The sequence below is a fragment of the Neovison vison genome, chromosome 12 (assembly GCF_020171115.1).
Source record: "Neovison vison isolate M4711 chromosome 12, ASM_NN_V1, whole genome shotgun sequence".
Classification (NCBI taxonomy): domain Eukaryota; kingdom Metazoa; phylum Chordata; class Mammalia; order Carnivora; family Mustelidae; genus Neogale; species Neogale vison.
This window is the reverse complement of record NC_058102.1, coordinates 22118634-22137278: the sequence shown is the minus strand read 5'-3', so window position 1 is coordinate 22137278 and position 18645 is coordinate 22118634. Positions and strand designations below refer to the sequence as shown.

At 41.3% G+C, this 18645-nt stretch overlaps 1 protein-coding gene across 9 annotated transcripts in view; it reads right to left on the bottom strand.

The window, feature by feature from the left end:
- ANKS1B (ankyrin repeat and sterile alpha motif domain containing 1B) overlaps positions 1-18645 on the bottom strand; it is a 1114861-nt gene that overhangs the window by 284935 nt on the left and 811281 nt on the right. For all 9 annotated transcript variants that reach the window (XM_044228192.1, XM_044228193.1, XM_044228194.1 and 6 more), the window contains one exon: positions 4501-4653. In XM_044228192.1, coding sequence (XP_044084127.1) covers positions 4501-4653 — 153 coding nt within the window. The remainder of the gene's footprint in view (positions 1-4500; positions 4654-18645) is intronic.

Genomic DNA, 18645 nt, shown 5'->3' with positions numbered 1-18645 from the left:
CGTGCATGATGCAAAACTTTTAGGGAGTAAATTTAATTGCAGTTACAGGCAGGGAGGGTGTGGTAGGAAGGAGTGAGAGTTTATAATGCTGATCATGAAATAAAAAACATCAAAGCAAGTAATGAGTCTAAACTTGATACTGATACTCTATTTCTATAGCATCTAAAGCAAATAAAGTCACACAAAGATTTAACACAAAATTAGAATGTTAAGTTTGAAAGATTCTTAGTACATCTCCAAGTGATTAGATTATCACAAATTTCCTTGGAAAGGTAGTAATTAAATCAACAACACTGCAAAAAACCAAAACAAGACAAAGCAAAATGAAAACAAATATCGAAAAACCAAAAACCAGAAAAATCTGACAGTCCTAAATGAATGAGGAACGTAAGTATAGTTTCAGCAGCTATTAGACAAGAAGTAAATGATCTTCTAATCAATTTGCTGCTGCAAATATAAGTCAAATGACACGTATGAGTATTGCTACCTTAATTATTTTGTTTCTACCCGAAGGTATTTAAAACACAACTAACCACTGTAGTTAGATTTTTAAAGCTATTCTTGTACTTACGAACAGAGAATTAAGGATGCACTAAAGCTGATTTTAATTTTGTTCTTTTGGTGGCTACTTTTCTTTTTTAAGATTTATTTATTTTAGAAAAAGAGAGAGAGAGTGGGGGGGTGGGGAGGGGCAAGAGGAAGAAGGAGAGAGTCTTAAACAGATTCCTCATTGAGCATGGAGCCCTACCTGGGGCTAGATCTCACGACTCTGAGATCACAGCCTGAGCTGAAACCAAGTCAGATGCTTAACTGACTGCACCATCCAGGCGCACCTTGGTGGGTATTTTTATCATTATCCATATTGTAGGGTATCATAAGCACTGGTGAAAGCCAATAGGAAGAAATGTGTGACTTGCTCTAGACTAAGATTCACACATTAATAAACTGGACAGTGTTCAAACTTATCCCATCTAACCAAAATCCTCTTGGTAGGTACTCAGGGCTAAAATAAAGCATTAAATATTAATAATAGTTATTAATTGTCATACTTTTTTGATGAGGTTATCAATAGCAGTAGGAACTGCTGTGTAAACTTGGTAATACCTTGTACAAGGCCTAAGTAACTTTCTGAGTAAAGAAAATTCATGTACTAATGCACTGTTCACTAGTGTTTAGCTCTCTCAACAAGCCTTGGAGAGGACTGTAATTCAAGCGAGAGGTTTATCCAGCTAGCATCTGCACCGGGAACAACTGGCCTGACAGTCTCTCTCAATATATTCATATAACACTAAAATATCAATACAAAAGTAAGAGTAGTATTAATGATGTTACTAATGATAGTAACAGACACAGGCAAAACAAAGCTGTTAATAAAAGAGCTTCTGTGTATGAAGCATAGATTAGGGAATAAAAGGAATAATTATTGGCATCTAAATTCTCTAAGTCTAAACACATATGGGCCTGTAAAACCCATTTCTTAAAAGTTTCTTTCTGCTTGATTTCCACTGCTGAGAATACTGATATTAAGAAATGAGATTTCTATTAATCTCCCTCATCCCTATACTTTGGGTAGATTTATGACCAAAATCTTCATATTTTCATTAGGTTATGGTAATAATGCACTCCACAAAAAAAAAAAAAAGGACTTTGGGGTCTTTTTATAATTTCTGGTGCATTTGTACTTTTCAAATCAGAATTTTGTATAGTTTTCATCTCTTTATGAAAATACTTTGAATAAACTTATACTTACTGAGACTGTTGCACTATTTTCAAATATCAAGCAAAATACCATGTGACATTGGAGGTTTAATCAATACTATTTAATGATGCTAAACGTATTTATAATTACAGCAGCAGCCAGCCTCCTTGCCCTCTTTTGTCCTCCCCTCCACCAGTAGCCCCCGGTACCAAAGACAGCCCCTTACCTTGCACTTTTCTCTTTACATAGAACAACAGTTATTGAAGCCAAATGGCTTTCTTAAAATGAGCCACTCATTAAGAAGAGTTAGGATATGAATTTCTCTAAAAAGCTTTGCTTTAAATCAAAGTGACTGCACATTCCCTTCAGGCTAGAAAACAACAACTTATGGGTACTTAATATAGAATTACTGGGCCCATAGATTTTATATGAGAATATTTTATATTTGGACATCTTCCCTCATTAGTTGGGATAAATTAAACCCTTGAATTTGAGACTAGTCTAAAGCTTTGTAAGCCAGAAGGCACACATTTGTGCCTTTCTTTCATTTTAAAACCCAAGAACCCAGAATCATCAAATGCCTCACCCTCGTAGCAGTTCTGGGGAGCATAAAAATTTTGTTCTCTGATTTCCAAGTCTAAAAGTACAGATCCATTTTTGTTTATAATAAATCTATCTATGGAATTAAATGACTCGCAAAGCCTCCTCAAGAGTGTGAACTTGACCATAAAGATGTCACAAACTTTAAATACTATCAGCTTAAGGAAAATATACTGGGTTGATAGCAGATGCAGATATACTCCAGGCCAGAGGAATTGGCCTCAAGACCTAAGACGCAGTGACTGTCTTTTCTAGTTCTGATAACAATGCTTGTGACAGCTGCTTCTCATAGGAATGAAGACAGATTTTACTACAGCACCTGTAGCTAAAGGGAAAATATGTAAAAAGTCTGTATGCATGAAAACGGCTATTCTTCTGTCCCAACTCCAGGCTGGTTGGCCTGTGGGTGGTGGTGGATCAGTCCCTGAGCCCTGGCAGTAAGCCTGGGGCCTCAGAGTCTCACTGACTTACAGTCATTGTAATCATCCACAAGGGACACAGTGACTGAACAGGGATCCCTAGGCTGCTGGTCCCCCCAGTGCTGAAAAAAGTGTGGGTCCCAGCTCACACCTTAAACGTTAGCCCCAGCATTTGGATTTTGAGAGACTTCTAGGCCTGCTTCAATGATCCTTGCTTCGAAGAAAACATTTTATAGTAGACTTCTATTGGAATCCCTTCTTCTCAGTGAGGGATTACTGCTAATGCCCATTAAGCAAGTGACTCATGTGCTAAGTATTTGTTCTTCAGTGGGGAACAAGATTATTTGGAAGACATTATGCAGAGATATTTGTCAAGTTGTTACAATTGACTAGAATGTCACCTAATTGGAAACAAGTTTGCTTGATCTACGGAAGGTCCCTCTTAACTTATGGCTAACCATAGCCATCAGTTGAGTCCTGGATTCTTGGTGGAGAACTGAAATCTCCTGCATGCAACCAGAATACAACACACACTCCATGAGTTCCACTGTGTTGCCACACAGGCTAAGAACAAGTTAATCAGAGGCTTTCAGTCAGACAGTGTGTTTCTGCAGAAATAATGATAGCTTTTGTGAGGGAGTAAGGATAGAAAGCAAAGAGTAACTGATGGCAAATTAGAAGAAGGAGCCAAGAGTTTGTCCATTTACCGTGATTTTTAGATCAAAGGACAGTTTTTATGAGATGTTCTGGAAAAGATATTATTTTTAAGACAGACTTTTAAAAGCAGAGAATAATTAGTTACTACTAATAACAATAATTTAAAATAATTAATGGCATGCAATAGGCAGTGACTGGACTTGTGGAGAGAAAGTGGCATAAAGAGTAGAACGAATCTCTTTTGAACAGGCAGAAATTTATTTGCCTTATCTTTCAGGTTACGAGTGTTTCTTAAAGTTCTAGAATATAAAATTCAAATCTAATAAATTATCTAAAAGATTAAGGGATTTTTCACTCATTTTGGAGAAGAAATGTTCAGGATGTCAAAGATAATGTGAAGGCATGATGATTATATGTTACTTCTCTATTCTTTCATTCCTTGATGCCATTGGATGTCAACGAACAGCCAAAATGAAATAAATATCAGTATTAAGACCATTTATACAGATCTAGTTGATCTCTTTGGGCTTGAATCCACAGTAACATATGTTGGCCAGTTTTCATGGAAAATCTATGCCAAGTATAGAAATAAAACAGAGACAACTTAAGATTAGATACAAGCTCTGGATAGTAAAATTTTGATATTACAACAGCTATTATTATTAATAAGAACAAAAGCAGTGTCTTTGAGATTGAGGTTTATATACGCGGCCAAGGAATAGAGACAAGGAAACATAATAGAGATAGGAAACTAAAATTGAGGACTCTAATCTTTAACAGTGATTACGAACAAGATCAAGATGGGAGCCTATTTGTTATCATGACCATATCCTGAGCAGACTATATTTTCTACAATGGAAAGCCTCCAAACCCTTGGGAAGTTTTCTTGGATAACGCAAAACACCCTAAGAGTCCTCCTCGTTCCCCACATCAAAACTTTAAAAGACAGTAAGCATGCAGCTTGACTGGAACCAAGACAGATGTATATTTAAAGCAGAAGGCATATCTGTGAATTGCTGATGGATGTTAAATAGTATTAAAGAAAGAAAATATCAACCTGCCAACAACGGGAATTTCATTCACCAAGTGTTGAATGGGTAAGGTATCTTTAAAAGACCAACTTACGTTAATAAGTTCAACCTCCCAGATTTTTTTCAACAGGTCCATCGACGTGTAGCCATTAATCAGAAAGGCTTTGGTGTAGTCACCTAGTTCAATGGAATCCAGCCACTCAGCGACAGAAGTGGGATGATAGCCATCGTGGCCAATGGGTCTCATCTGAAATAAAGAAAATCACATTAGGATGAGGATTACTTTGAGTTCCAACAAACAGAATGGATCTCGCCACTTGGAAGTTTATTTGATTTGAAGCAACAGTTCTTTTTGGATAAGAAAACAAGGGAAACCAAAACACTTGACACACAAATCTAAGTCACTAATAATTTTCACGCTGAATTAGTTTTCAAAAATGCACCCAGAAATTTCTAATTTAGCTGCTACGCCAACTCCATATTTGAGAAAACGAAATATGTCAAACTTCTGTTGGAGACATTATTGACATTCTGTTGGATGAAATTTAAAATCATGGCAGTTGAGCAGTATTAAATTCAATACTGAAGGCACAAGGAACTGCACTCCTAAAATGTAGATGATAATTCTCATATGTGCAACATCAAAGCATGTGAAAATACTGCATGACTCAAACATCCAAAGGAATTCATGCTTATGCAAGACATGTAGGTAGTGCAAACATGCCAGAGAAACATACTGCAGTGTTAAGCCAGTAAAGAAGAGGCTTTTTGGTGTTTAAAGACCATGTGTTCTGCATAGACTCTACAGTATGTTAGACATGAATAGAGAACTTGCTGGCAGACAGGTTCCTATTTTTTGTCAGCTATATACAGATTTTTTTTTTCTTTAGGAGAACAAAGAAGTGTGACAGCAGCATAATGTTTCTGAGTTTAAATTGGAGTGTGAAAGTAATTTAAGCAAGAGAAACTTCTGGGTTTAAAATTTTGTATGATTATTCTAGTCTTTTTAGCTTTTATTTGAAATTTATTTGAATTTCTGGTTCTTGGCTTTTGAAGTAAGTCACTTCGAAGACTTGTGTTGCTCTGCCTGCCACACCGTGTAGCTGATGCTTCCGTTGGTCTGGACAGCAGGCACCTCATCAACCTGATGTTGCAGTTCAGGATGCGGAAAGCAAAACTGTGCAAAATACATGGGTTCTCCTCTTCCTTCAGATTCAAGGAGATAAATATTAATGGAAATCTACATGATTCTGATTTGCATGGAGAAAAGATTAGTCTGGCTGTCAGGGATTCAGATTTTAATCCTAAACATGGTAGGCTTTGTTACTATGCAGTGTTCTCATTTTGAAGGTTCTTCTTATTTCTTCATCATGGATTCAAGGTGTTCATTAGGGATTAACACCTAGGCAAGGAGGGTTGAGAAGGAGGGTCGGGCAGAAGAGAAGTCAGATGATGATGGGCCCTGACAAAGCCTCTGTGAACCCTGGGGGAGCTCTGGTTCAGGTCATGCCCCTAGAGGTCCCGTGCTGGCAGCATGACTGGCCATTTGTGCCTCACACTCTCTGTCCCTGGATGCGGCCGCCATGGGAAAAGGACTCTAGTGAGGCTGCTCTCCAAAGCAGAGGCAGACCCTGCAGATGCTGACAGCTGGAGGTTGTCTGCTGACCGCTCTCCCTCCTTGAAGAGAGAGCCTGGAGGAGCATGTCCATGTCTCCTAGAAGACCATGGACCCAGATTCACCCAAGGTTTACATTTGGCCACACTGGGATTTTACCTTTTTCTCTATACCCACTTCCTCATTCATATGCACACAACACACGTTTTATTTTAGGTGAACCATTGGGAAGACATTTCTCTCCCCCGAACCTTTAGTAGACACGATGAAACGTTACCCCTTGATGCTTCAGCATGCATTTTCTAAGACCAAGGACATTCTCCTACATAGCCACAGTAGCAGCACACTCAAGAAATCTAACATTGACCAGATTATGTTACCTAATATACAGTCCATATGTAAATTCACCACAGGTGCCCCAAATAGAACTTGTAGCTTTTTCGTTTTTCCTCCTGGACAGGCTTAATCAAAGGTCAAGACAACTACGTTTTTGAAGTATTTCCTCTGCCTTTTTATCTCCCTTTTCTTCTTCTGGGATTATATTTACTCCATTAAAAAAAAAAAAAGATTATTTATTTATTTATTTGACAGACAGAGATCACAAGTAGGCAGAGAAATAGGCAGAAAGGAGGGCAGAAAGCAGGCTCCCTGCCGAGCAGAGAGCCGGATGGGGGACTTGATCCTAGGACCCGAGATAACGACCTTGGCCGAAGGCAGAGGTTTAACCAATGAGTCCACCCAGGAGCCCCTCCTTCACTTTTTCTCCTTTCTTTGTTCCTATTCCACACCCCAGACTATTTTCCACTTTGAGGTTTAAAGTTCCTCTATTGGGAGTTATAATTTATCATTTGCATTAAAATCTGAATGGGATCAGACTTTTATGTGTCACTTTTACATTGGACTGACCCATTTTAGCTACTCACTGAACATTTGTTCAGTAACATTAACACAATATTTATTCCATAATAGCCACAAATGCGAACGACAACTCAGGGTTTGTAAAATGAAGTTTAGTGGCAGTTGCAAATAACTGAATGTTGTCTGTGTAAAACAGTAGATTCAGATCCAAAACAGAGACACAAATGTACTAAGTACCTTCATATGCCATAGAGTTATAAACATATTGGGGCTAGAGACATTCTCCAGGACTTATGAAGAGGTGGCTGAACCAAAGCTACTATCCTGACTAATCCCTGCATCCTGGGAAACTCCCTGACTGCCCCAGTTGACAGAAAGAAATAACCAGAGAAAGGGCAAGAAGGAAGGAAGAGAAAGAGCAGCTCACCAGAATTGAAATTAACAGTTTGGCAAGGTTTCACTGTTAGCTCTCCAGAATCTGACCACCCCAGCAGCAGATCCTGGGGTTGAGCTTAGAGAGCCTTGAATCAATCTGGGGTAGAGTCAGATGTTCCATCCCAGAGAACTCTCCACTGGGGTCCCCATAAGTAATCTGAAGTGTGCACACATGCGCGCGCGCGCGCGCACACACACACACACACACACACGGCAATCACTCATCACCTGCCACACAGAGGTTGGGTGATGGTGATATCTAGCCAGTGATGAGCAGTGGTGAGGACACCAACCAGAGCCCTGCAGAGCAAACCCAATCAGTAGAAAAAAGTTTGTTTTTCTTTCCGATCCCTACTTCTTCCTCCAGTGGCAGGAAATTTGGAATCAGAAAAGAAAGAGGTGCCAGTCCCTTGGGGGAAACCTAAAATTGGGGAGCAGTGGTGGGGGAGGGGTAAAGTGAACAAAATTAGGGGCTTACATGGATTGGAAATGAGCTTTCAATATTTTACATGACTGTAAAGTTACTGGATATGTCTGAATGACATTAAAAATACTAAAGAGAATGTGCCATGGCAAGTGCTGTGAAGTGTGTAAACCTGGAGATTCACAGACCTATACCCCTGGGGCTAATAATACATTATGTGTTAATAAAAAAATTAAAAATTATTTAAAAAATACTAAAGAGAGAAGCAGTTGAGCTTGGTTGGAGGCAGGATCGGGAAAAAGGCACATCAGTATCTGACGGAATGCAGGTTCTCAGTCATGTGGTTCCTCCTGTGAGGCAAGTTCCCCCTGAGCAACCTTGAGGAGGTGAGAGGGAGGAATGAGAGGTGGGGGCAAGGCAGAAAGCAAGAGCGAAGAGAACCTGGAAACGAACACATTGGCGTGTGCCGGGGAGAGTTCATCCTGCCAGGCAGTCCATAAATATGTAGTCGGTGGCTGTTCTGAATGTCGTGCAGCTGTACAGAACAAAGCAGTCCGAGTCTCTTCCTCAAGGAAATTATAACTCTTAATTAAAAGCTATGCAAACAGATGACCAATAAATTACAAAGGCTCTGCCTACCTGAGGAGAGGAAAGCATTAGAGCCAAATGAAGTTACAAAATTAACTTGACACGTATTTAACGATATGCAGAACGGTTACTGTGCTGCACAGTAATTTCTTTTGAAGCAATTCTTCCATCTGTTCCTTCATTTCTGTTCCTACTGCCACTGCCCTGTTTAGTTAGTTAGGTTCTCGTTAGTGCTTACGAAAACTAACGCAATGGCCTTCCCCTTGGCTTCCCACCTTTGCTCCAGCTCCTGTGACGCTGCTGCATCAGTCTTCCAAAAACCCAGGCTTTTAAGTCAACACCGGCACAAAAACCTATAGTGGCTCCTTCTTGATTAAAGTGAAAATATCCTATTCCAGAATTCTAGGGTAATCGGGATCAGGTATAAAACTTAGCTTTCAACTTAATCCTATACTACTCTGCCATGTGTACCCTCATACATACAATTAGACACAGGGGCATGTCTAAGCAACCTGTTAAGCTGTAGCCGTGCCATGAACATGAACTGTGTGTGCAAGACACTTCTATATCTTTGCTCATATTATTTTCCATGCTTCTAATGCTTTTGCCTTTATTTCTGTAGTGTCTTTCCAGGGTAAGCTTCTCTTCTTGAGCTTTAAGATATAAATCTCCAAACATTTGTAGGGTACCTCACATAGATGGCCCATAGCTATCACACAACATGAGTCAAAACTTTATCTCCTTCATCTCACAAACTGGCCCTCCCTCTGTGATTCCAATCTCCATTAGTGGGGAAGCATCACACAATTGCCTAAGTAGATGCTTACTTGGTAAGTCATCTTACTTTCCTCTTTCTGTTTTACTATATATTTGATTAGACCAACGTCTCATAAATTTGATTTCAGTTCCCTCCTTCCAAAATGGACTTGGAATCTGACAATCGTATGGACCCCAAGTGTTGTTGTAGCATAGGACTTTGAATATAATACATATTCAATAACTCTTAATTTTCTTCCCTCATCACTGCTCTAAATTGGGTTCATGCTTATTTTTATTTATTTGTTTTGCCAATGTTTATTATGAAATTGTAGAATATTGAATTCTTTGGCTGCTAATCTTCTCAACTTCCATTCAAGATTCTTCTTTCCTCTCTCATCCCTTTCTCTTCCCCTCACTTCCTTCATTTTCCATCTTGTTTTAAAAGGGTTTATGTGTGTGGGGGCCTGAGTGGCTCAGCGGGTTAAGCCTCTGCCTTTGGCTCAGGTCATGATCTCAGAGTCCTGGGATCGAGCCCTGCATCGGGCTCTCTGCACAGCAGGAAGCCTGCTCCCCCCACCCTGCCTGCTCTCTGTCTACTTGTGATCTCAGTCTGTCAAATAAATAAATAAAACCTAAAAAAAAAAGACTTAAAAAAAAAAAAGGGTTTGTCTGGGGCTCCTGGGTGGCTCAGTTGTTAGGCTTCTGCCTTTGGCTCAGGACAATGATCTCAGAGTCCTGGGATAGAGTCCTGCATCAGGCTCCCTACCCAGTGGAAAGCCTGCTTCTCCCTCTCCCACTCCTCCTGCTTGTGTTTTCCCCTCACTGTGTCCCTCTCTGTCAAATAAATAAAGTCTTAAAAAAATAAAAAAAAAATAAAAAGGGTTTATGTCTTTTAACTTATTTAACCCTCTGCCCCAACTGACAGCTATTTTTCAGAAATAGAACTAACAAGGTCACTCAAGTAGACTGAATTGTTTCCAATTCTTCACTTCCTTCCTGTTAGAATTATGCCTCTGTGCCCTTTGCCAAGGGATCTGCATTGTATCCCACTGTGATTGGAGTTAATTCTCCATTCCATTGATACTGGCCATGTACTTGCCTGGCCAATAGTACAAGTAGAAGTGTCAGGGCGGCAGTTCATAGGTAAGGCCTCTCCACTCTTGTGATCTACTCATTTTCTTGCATTCCTAGGCTCTATTACAAGAATAACAAGTGGCTGAATCACCACGCAACTCCTGGAGAAAAAGGAGCCAGGAGAAAAAGGAAGACTTGTGGAGCAAACCTAAATGTAGAAGCTTGGAGTCTACCCTGGCTCCGTGGAGTTTGAGCAAGACCAGCTGAAGTTAGGTGCACTCCAGCTGTCCCACAAACCCATGAGTAAGAAGAGTAAATATGCATTTTTTTTTGTTGCTATAAACCATTGAAATTTTGACATATGGGGAAAACTGACTAATACAGTCACTCTTTATTTCAAACTATTTATATTAGCTAATGTTCTCCAGAGAAAGAGAACTAATGGGATGTATCACACATACACAAGTCTGAAATCTTGCAGGTCCAAACTCGGCAGGCCCAGCGGGCTGGCTGGAGACACAGGAAAGAGCTGATGCTGCAGCTCAAGCCTGAGAACAGTGTGGAAGGAGAAATCCCTCAGAGTGGTGGAGGACCGCAGTCTTGTTCTTGTAAGGCCTTCAACTGACTGGATGGAATCCATCCATATAATGGAGGGTGTTACTGCTTTACACAGTCTGCTTCACTGAGAGCTTGCTGACTTAAATGTTAATTTCATCTAAAAAAATACCTTCATGGTGACATCCTAGACTGGAATTTGACTGGATATGTGCGTATCATGGCCTAGTCAAGTTGACACATAAAATAACCCAAACTCTTTAATTTATGAGTTCAAAGTCACATCCATGAGACGGAGAAAGACTAGTGATGCTTAGCTAAGCTGACATTAACATCCTTCCCAAGTTTCTGGCTGTCATCTAGTACACATCTATGTCTTCCATCCTTGCTAACCCTAAACTAAGTAGTTCTTTATTTTAGGAGTATGATTTTTGAAGGCATAATCCATTTTATAACTGGTATATCTCCGTACCTTTGCTCCTGCCATTCCCTCTGCCAGGATTACTGTTTTCTCCTGTTTCCCTGTTGAAATTCTACCCTTTCTTAAAAGACCCTATTTAAATGTTGCCTCTTTTGTGAAGCTTTTTCCAGTGCTACCCTTAGGCCCAGGTCAAAATTAATTATACCTTCCTCTAGATTTTTGTAGTAATTTGCATATAATTCTGTTATAGCTATAGATGTAGTTGTCTTCTTAATCGGACTGTCACCCTTTTGGTGAAGAAACAAGGTCTTACCCATTTTTGTTGTCTCTTTTGTGTCAAGTGAAGCATTCCATACATGGTAGGCATTTGCCTAGTGTTTATGAAGTTCAGTGATTTAATGATTACATGAAGATAAAGTGACAAATTCCATGGCCTGGTGTCCACTTGTAAAGGACATTTGTATTTTGTGCTGCATCTTGTGAAAATGAGGGCTATTTTTATATCTCACATTAATGTACAGCTATTTAAAGTGATTACATACCAAGAACCAGTTCCAGATAGCATGGTGCTGTGTTACAAAATGCACTGGGCTTTGTTTCCATAGCCCAGCGTCCTGCCTCTGCCGTTAACAAACTGTGTGATGGTGGGCAAGTTATTTTACCTCTCCAAGTTTCAGGATTCTCATCTGTAAAATGATAGTGTTGGGCCAATGATCTCAAAGTTCCTTCATAATTCCTACGCCTTGCAATTCTGTCTTTTGTAAGTTAACATCAAATTAGTGTCGGATTTATTTATCCAGTAAAGGAAAAAGAAGCCCAAAGGCAAAACATTAAAAAAGTAAATAAGTAAAAGAAAGAAAAAAGGACAACAAGGACATTTAGGCTGAAGTCCAGGTGGTATCTACACTCCTCTCATGAGTTGTCCGCAGCATCCACAAGGACACTGCGACTGCTTTCTCAAATCTCCAACAATGAAACCCTTTTCCAGTAGGAACACCTGCAGGACAGAGCTAGACGGAGAGTTCCAGGGGCTGCCAGGCTTGCAGTACTGCCCAGCATGAATGGGAGTTAGGCACTAATCTGTGGTGGGCAGGCAGTGGGCATTCCTAAGAGAGCTTCACAGCTAGGCCATCTGATTCAACTTGTTGAATCCCAAAGTGTGGGGAAAACCCAAACTGGGACAGAAATGGCTGTTAGCCGTGAAAGAAGCTTCAGTCTCCAAAAAATTGAGATATATAGATGTGTTTTACTAAATACCTTCCTTGGTGCTCTCAGTGTTTTGTTATTCTGCCCAAATGCACACTGACTTTCCTCTAGGAGCCTCTTAAAGCAAATCTGGCCTCAGAGACGGCATCCTGTTATCATCACGGGCAACCTAGCAGGCAGAGATTATTGATCCCAGGACAGTGAGGGCTCTGTGGAATCTGGGGCATTAAGGGAACCAGTTAGGAGGCAGCTGAAAAGGCAAGGCTCTGAGACTGCCTCGTCTACCTTTGTCAGGGTAACCCATATTTTAAGTGTTTCGCACAGGTAAGAAGAGGAAGAGGAGTTCTTTGTTTCAAAAAGAAATGTTTGCAAACCATTGATCTAGAAGATGTTTATAAGATTACACGATAACTACAGTTTCATTTCCTCTTAGTTTCTTGGTTTTATTTGAAATAGTCTGGATTTGCCATATGTATACACACACATATGTGTTGCCTGTGTTTCCTTCTCTGCCTGAAAGCAGCTTTGTCTGTTCAGACAAGGATGCTGTTTTACAAAGATAGAGCCACAGGATGAAAGCTGTAGCAAGAAGGCAATAAAAATAGGAAAAGGAAATAAAAAGAGGGAAAGATATTATATTATAATAGATTTGGGATTACAAAAACCTAGTTCGGGGGCACCAAGATGACTCAGTCTGGTAAGCATCCAACTTGATATCAGCTCAGGTGATAATCTCGGGGTGGTGAGGTCGAACTCCGTGTTGAACTTGGCACTGAGAATGGAGCCTGCTTAAGATTCTCTCTCACTCCCACTGCCTCTCCCTCTTCTCTAATAAATATAGTTCTGAATACAGTAAGCTATTAAGTCCGCATTACGATATTGGCATCGTAATTAGATCAAGGGAACAAGGAAGCCCAAAAGTCAATAACAAATTAGATGTTTTTATGTCTGTAAAGTGTTACAAAATTGAAACAGTGATTCTTTGTTATCCACTAAAATCTGCTCCCTCCTCTTCCACCGTAATGGGGCTTACTAGAGAAAAGATACACCAAATAAACATATTTAAGAAATCCCAACAACAACAAAAAAAGATAATTCCAGCTTCGCTTCTGATTGTTTCTATGTGGATATATTTAAGCCTGTGGGAAGCTAGTGAAAGTGATGCATGTAACCTCCAGATCACCTTCAACCTAAAAAATAGGTTCTTTGCTCTAGAATTGCTATTTTCCTTTCATCTTCTTGTGAGCTGGAACATCAGTGCCTGCGGTCCAGCTTTGACTCCACAGGCAAAATAATAACCTAGAGTTTGGGAAACGCTTCTCAAACCTGCATGTACAAAAGAATCACGTGGGCGATCTTGTTAACATGCAGGTTCTAATTCAATAGGCTGGAGGGAGAATTTGAGATTCTGCATTCCTAACAAGCTTCCTGGTAATGATAATGCTGTCAGTCCCTGGACCTTGCTTTGAGTAGCAGTGCTTTGGAGGATGACAGAGCGACAGATGGAGGGTCCTGGGTCTTTCCGGAATCGCACAGAGCAGAGCCAATTTGTAAACCTGGACGGCGTACTTCAAGACTGTTACGTGGGAGAAGTAAATGTTCTATTCTTTAAACCACTACATTATGAGGTTTCTATTCTAGCAGCTTCGCTTTTCCTCTAATACAAACAGAATTGAAAATAAGGTAATTTCATACATAACATTTAAGGAAGCCCATACTTCCACTTGACAGTATGTTGCATTGTCTCTTGCTTTGTGAAGCCATTAATTTTCACAGCCGTCACCATTCAGAGAAACCCCATTTCCTTTAGCTGCGTTTGTTGCCATCTTTCTGCCAATCACACTAGTATCCCTTTGTGATAACTATGCAAGATATGAGAGGGGGAAATCGTGGGAAAACCTCAAGTTTCTAGCTTTTGATTCCTTGTCCCTGGGTACATGGTGGTGTCACTAGTAGAGAAAGAGGAGAAAATAGACGGAGATGGCACGAACAATTTTGAGACATAAGAAATTAAAGACAGTGGAACTGCACTTTACAATTGGGGGAGAAGTCCGAGGAGACATATAACCTTGGGCATCATTCGCCGTACAGGTACAGGTAGGAGTCTTGACCCCTCCACGTCTCAACTGTCTGACCTTGAGTAAGCTACTCAGTCATCCTCAGCATCTGCCTTCTGATTGGTGATGTGAGAGATAAGAATGTCTGCCTCCGGGGGGAGTTGTCGTCATTCAGCGAAACAATGCACAGTGCTTGGCACACGGAAGCACTCAGTAAATCTTGGTTATTTTTATCGTAAGTGGGAGCTGAAATCTTGCATGGATGAGATTTGGGAGGGTGTGTACTGCGGGAAGAGAAGTGGTGTGAGGACAAACCAACACTTCCAACGTGAAAGATAAGAATCATACTCAGGAGACCAAAAAAGCAATAGTCAAGACAAGAAGGGAAATGGGGGAAACTTCGTTTCAAAGAGGGGGGAGTTGTCAGTGACTGCGGAGAGGTCTACTAGGAGGAGGAAGGGGAAAGTTTCGTGGGATCTGGCAAACAGGTCCCCAGGATTTTATAGAAAAGAGCCCCGAGGCGAGGCTGCCCTGGGTTGATGTGTAAGAGATGAGGAAGTAGAAAGTGCAATCAGAGCCATCCTTTTAAGGAGTCTGCAAAGAAGAGAAGGAGGGAGATGGAAGGTTATAGAAAGCACAAGGAAAAGGCATGGAGAGGAGTGGGAAATGAGGACGCAGGGCTGAGGAAGTTCTGCGATATCAGGGAATAAGAGACGGAGGGTGCGGTGGAGATTGACAGAGGTAGAGGGTTTGCCTTTTGCTTTGGGAATTTGCTGGCCTTTCTTGGAAATGATAGCATGAGAGGCATAGCTGGAGTAACTTTGGGGTTGATCATCTGTATTAAAACAGTTATAAGGATCTATGAGCTACCCCTACCTGGCTTGGACTCGGTGAGAGCTGGGTCCTTGTATGTGAAGTACTGGTCAAGGTCGTCATGTGGGCAAGGGCAGCCATCCCTGGGTACAAACACACAAACCCGACTATCATTTACGTAAATCTGCTGGTTGCAACAGCTGTGATGCACCGGGCTTGGAGACTTAAACTTGCCTACAAAGCTGCAAATGGACGGGGGCTTCTATTTTCCCACCGGAGGGACTTTGTACTATCAGACTCCCTGATAGACTTTTGTAACACAGACAGCTGATATCATCAGGCGCCTCCCTCTACTCCTGCTCCTTGTTCTAGCCTCTTCTGCTCTGTCCTGCTGCTACCCAAGACTCGGACTAACAGCAGCCCTGAAAATAAACCAGGACAAGCAGTGCCAGCAGGCAGTGGGCTGCCAAGTCCAAATGCAGGTCTGTCGGGTAGTATGAGGATCAGATCTCCTATAGGCTTTGAGACCTGGGCTTAGACATCACTGCGCTGTTTCATCAGTGGCTCTTAAAAGACTGACTGAACATGAAAGAGAAAGGCAGATCCACTGATCACGGGGCCCCAGAAGAAAGTCTATCCACCACCATCTGAGTGCTATTGTAGTGCAACTTGGCTGGGAGAGATACGTCTACAGAATGGATAGGACTATTAACGGTAAGAATGTCACCTCACAATCACATGAGACTTTGAAGATCTCAAAGTGATCTCACGTGCGTTATCTCATTTGTGAGGGGTTTTAGGTGGTCTTTCGGAAAATACCCTTTATGCAGCCTGAGCCTCTGGGTACCCTGTCCTTCTGTGTGAACTGAAAGGACTAATACACCGTGACTATTGTTAGGAAATGAGGTGTGATGGGTCTTCAGGTGTCCATCTATGGCAGGGGAGGGAGACATGAACATGTACAGACATGCTGTTCGAAGACCCTTTGTTTACAATCATACTCTGTTGTGGATACATTTTCTATAAAAGAATCAGAAGACACTTAAACCCTCAGAGCTTTGTAAGCAAATTGTGTTTGGATGTCATTACGGACTTAACAATTGCAGATGACGGTAACGTCTGTATTTTTTCCCAGCAGCCACTGAACCTTGCGACATGGGGTCTTTTGAGTGTTCAGACACTGAAGACTCCCAGCTTTAGGCATAGACAGGGCAGGAGCAGTGAAGGAGTCACAGCTGGATATTACTCTGCACGACATTTTGGGGGAATAAAGGTAAAGTGCTTTGGACAAGGCACTGTCTCTTAATACCCTGTGATTTCTATTTCATGAATAAAAGAAACAAACTGAAGTCTAGCCCAGAGGGGCCCTGACATTTCCCTCCTTTTGACAAGCCTTAAGCCATGGAGTAAACCGGAAGTGAAGCAGCAGACAACAAAGGGTACATAAATAAGAAATGTTATCAAGACACGGGCGATCACCTCCCAGTAGCACAGGAGAGTAGGTTAGTGAGTGAAGTAGAAGCACTAGCCAGACTAGTCCAGCCTCTAGCCATCGGGGTTAGGGGCACCCCTTTTGATCACAGGTACCAGACTCACCACAAGTTAAAGAAGTAAAGCTGCTGAAACAGAGAAGCTCTATAAATCATGGTAGGAAAACCAAAATGATAACAGCAACAAGGACACCGTCGTCTCCTTCTTGCTTTGCAAGCAGTGTGAGTGGACTGCCGGTCAGACATGGTTATTTACAGCTTCATCTCCAGGCATGCACGGAGTACCTGCCATAGGCAGCATCGCTGTGAACCAGGCAGTTACCTGCCAGATAAGACCTGTGGGGTTGTGGTGAAGAGATCAATAGATCCGCCACTCAGCACAGACGTAAATATGGTCATGCTGAATGATTTTGTTGCATTTCACTCTGAAGATTTTGGTAAAACTTTTCTTTCTTTTTTTTTTTTTTTCTAAGATTTTATTGATTGATTGATTGATTTGACAGACAGAGATCACAAGTAGGCAGAGAGGCAGGCAGAGAGAGAGGAGGAAGCAGGCTCCCTGCTGAGCAGAGAGCCCGATGCAGGGCTCGATCGCAGGACCCTGGGATCATGACCTGAGCCGAAGGCAGAGGCTTTAATCCACTGAGCCACCCAAACGCCCAAACTTTTCTTTTTTTTTAATTCAGTAAAAGAACACGTTTGTACCATCTTTTCATTTGTAAAATCCTTGTTTCGATAATATTGATCCTAGATCCTTTTGTTAAATATCACCGTTTATTTTGATGTAGTTCCTGGCTGCAAAGATCTTTACAAAACTAGAGCTCAGATTAAAGATGAAGGGGATTTACTGCAACTAGAATAAGGTGTCGTACAACGCTCACCATCATTCACGTTTTCAAGCTCCACCAGTGATAGGAATTATATTTAGAGAAAGACAGAGGATCACTTTTTTTCCCACTGACAGTACATATCTGCTGACATTCGTGTAGCTATACAGTGGTTATGTAGCACACTGCTCTGCTCTTAGAACAGAAATTTTAAATGCTACTATCAGTCAGGAAAATTGTTTGCATGTTATTAGTCTCAACAAAAAAAATTCCCCAAACTTGAGTCTTCAGAAAATAATGAAAGTTTTGAATGCCAATTCTATTTATTTGATATTTAAAAACCATGTCCTTTCTCAGAGCATAATCACATCACCCACTGAAGTACTTCAAACAGATAGATGTACTGTAAAACCAAAGTTAGCAGCATACAAATGAGTAACATGTTCTGCCTGGGTAGGGAAGTACGAAGGATATCATTCAGACAGTGGCCAAAAATTAGTATAGGAATTACAGAATGGGAGACCTACCACACGTCCATTCATCCATCTATCCGTCCACCCATGCACTCATCTACTCATTCATTTATTCACTCAAATACTTGCCACATGCCTACTATTTTCTACCTATTCTCCTGGATGCATCAGTCAAAAAACATGTAAAAGTGCCAGTCATTACGGAGCTTACGTTCTAGTGGGGGAGACAATAATAATTAACAAACCATAGGAAATAAGGAGATTATGTCAGAAACTGATGTGCTGCGAAAAGAAAAAGAGAAAGTAGAGCAGAATTTGATGTGCTGGGGAGTGCCTGTGGAGTAGTCGGGGTCTGTGCAGGAGAACAGGCTGGTTAGGGAAAGCTTCACTCAGAAGGCAAGATTTGAACAGAGCTTTAAGGATGGTAAAGAGGTGTGCTGGCAATCAGGGGACAAGATGCCAAGTAGAGAGACCAGGAAAGGCAAGGGCCCTCAGGAAGGAGTGAGACTGCTGTCTGTTCAAGGAATAACAATCCAGGGGGTTAGAGCAGTGTGTGTGGGAAGAGAGGGGTGGGGAGCAGGTCAGAGAGGTGGTCAGGGGCTGGGGGAGGTAAAGCTCTGAAGGTCTTGGAAGGCTCTGGCTTT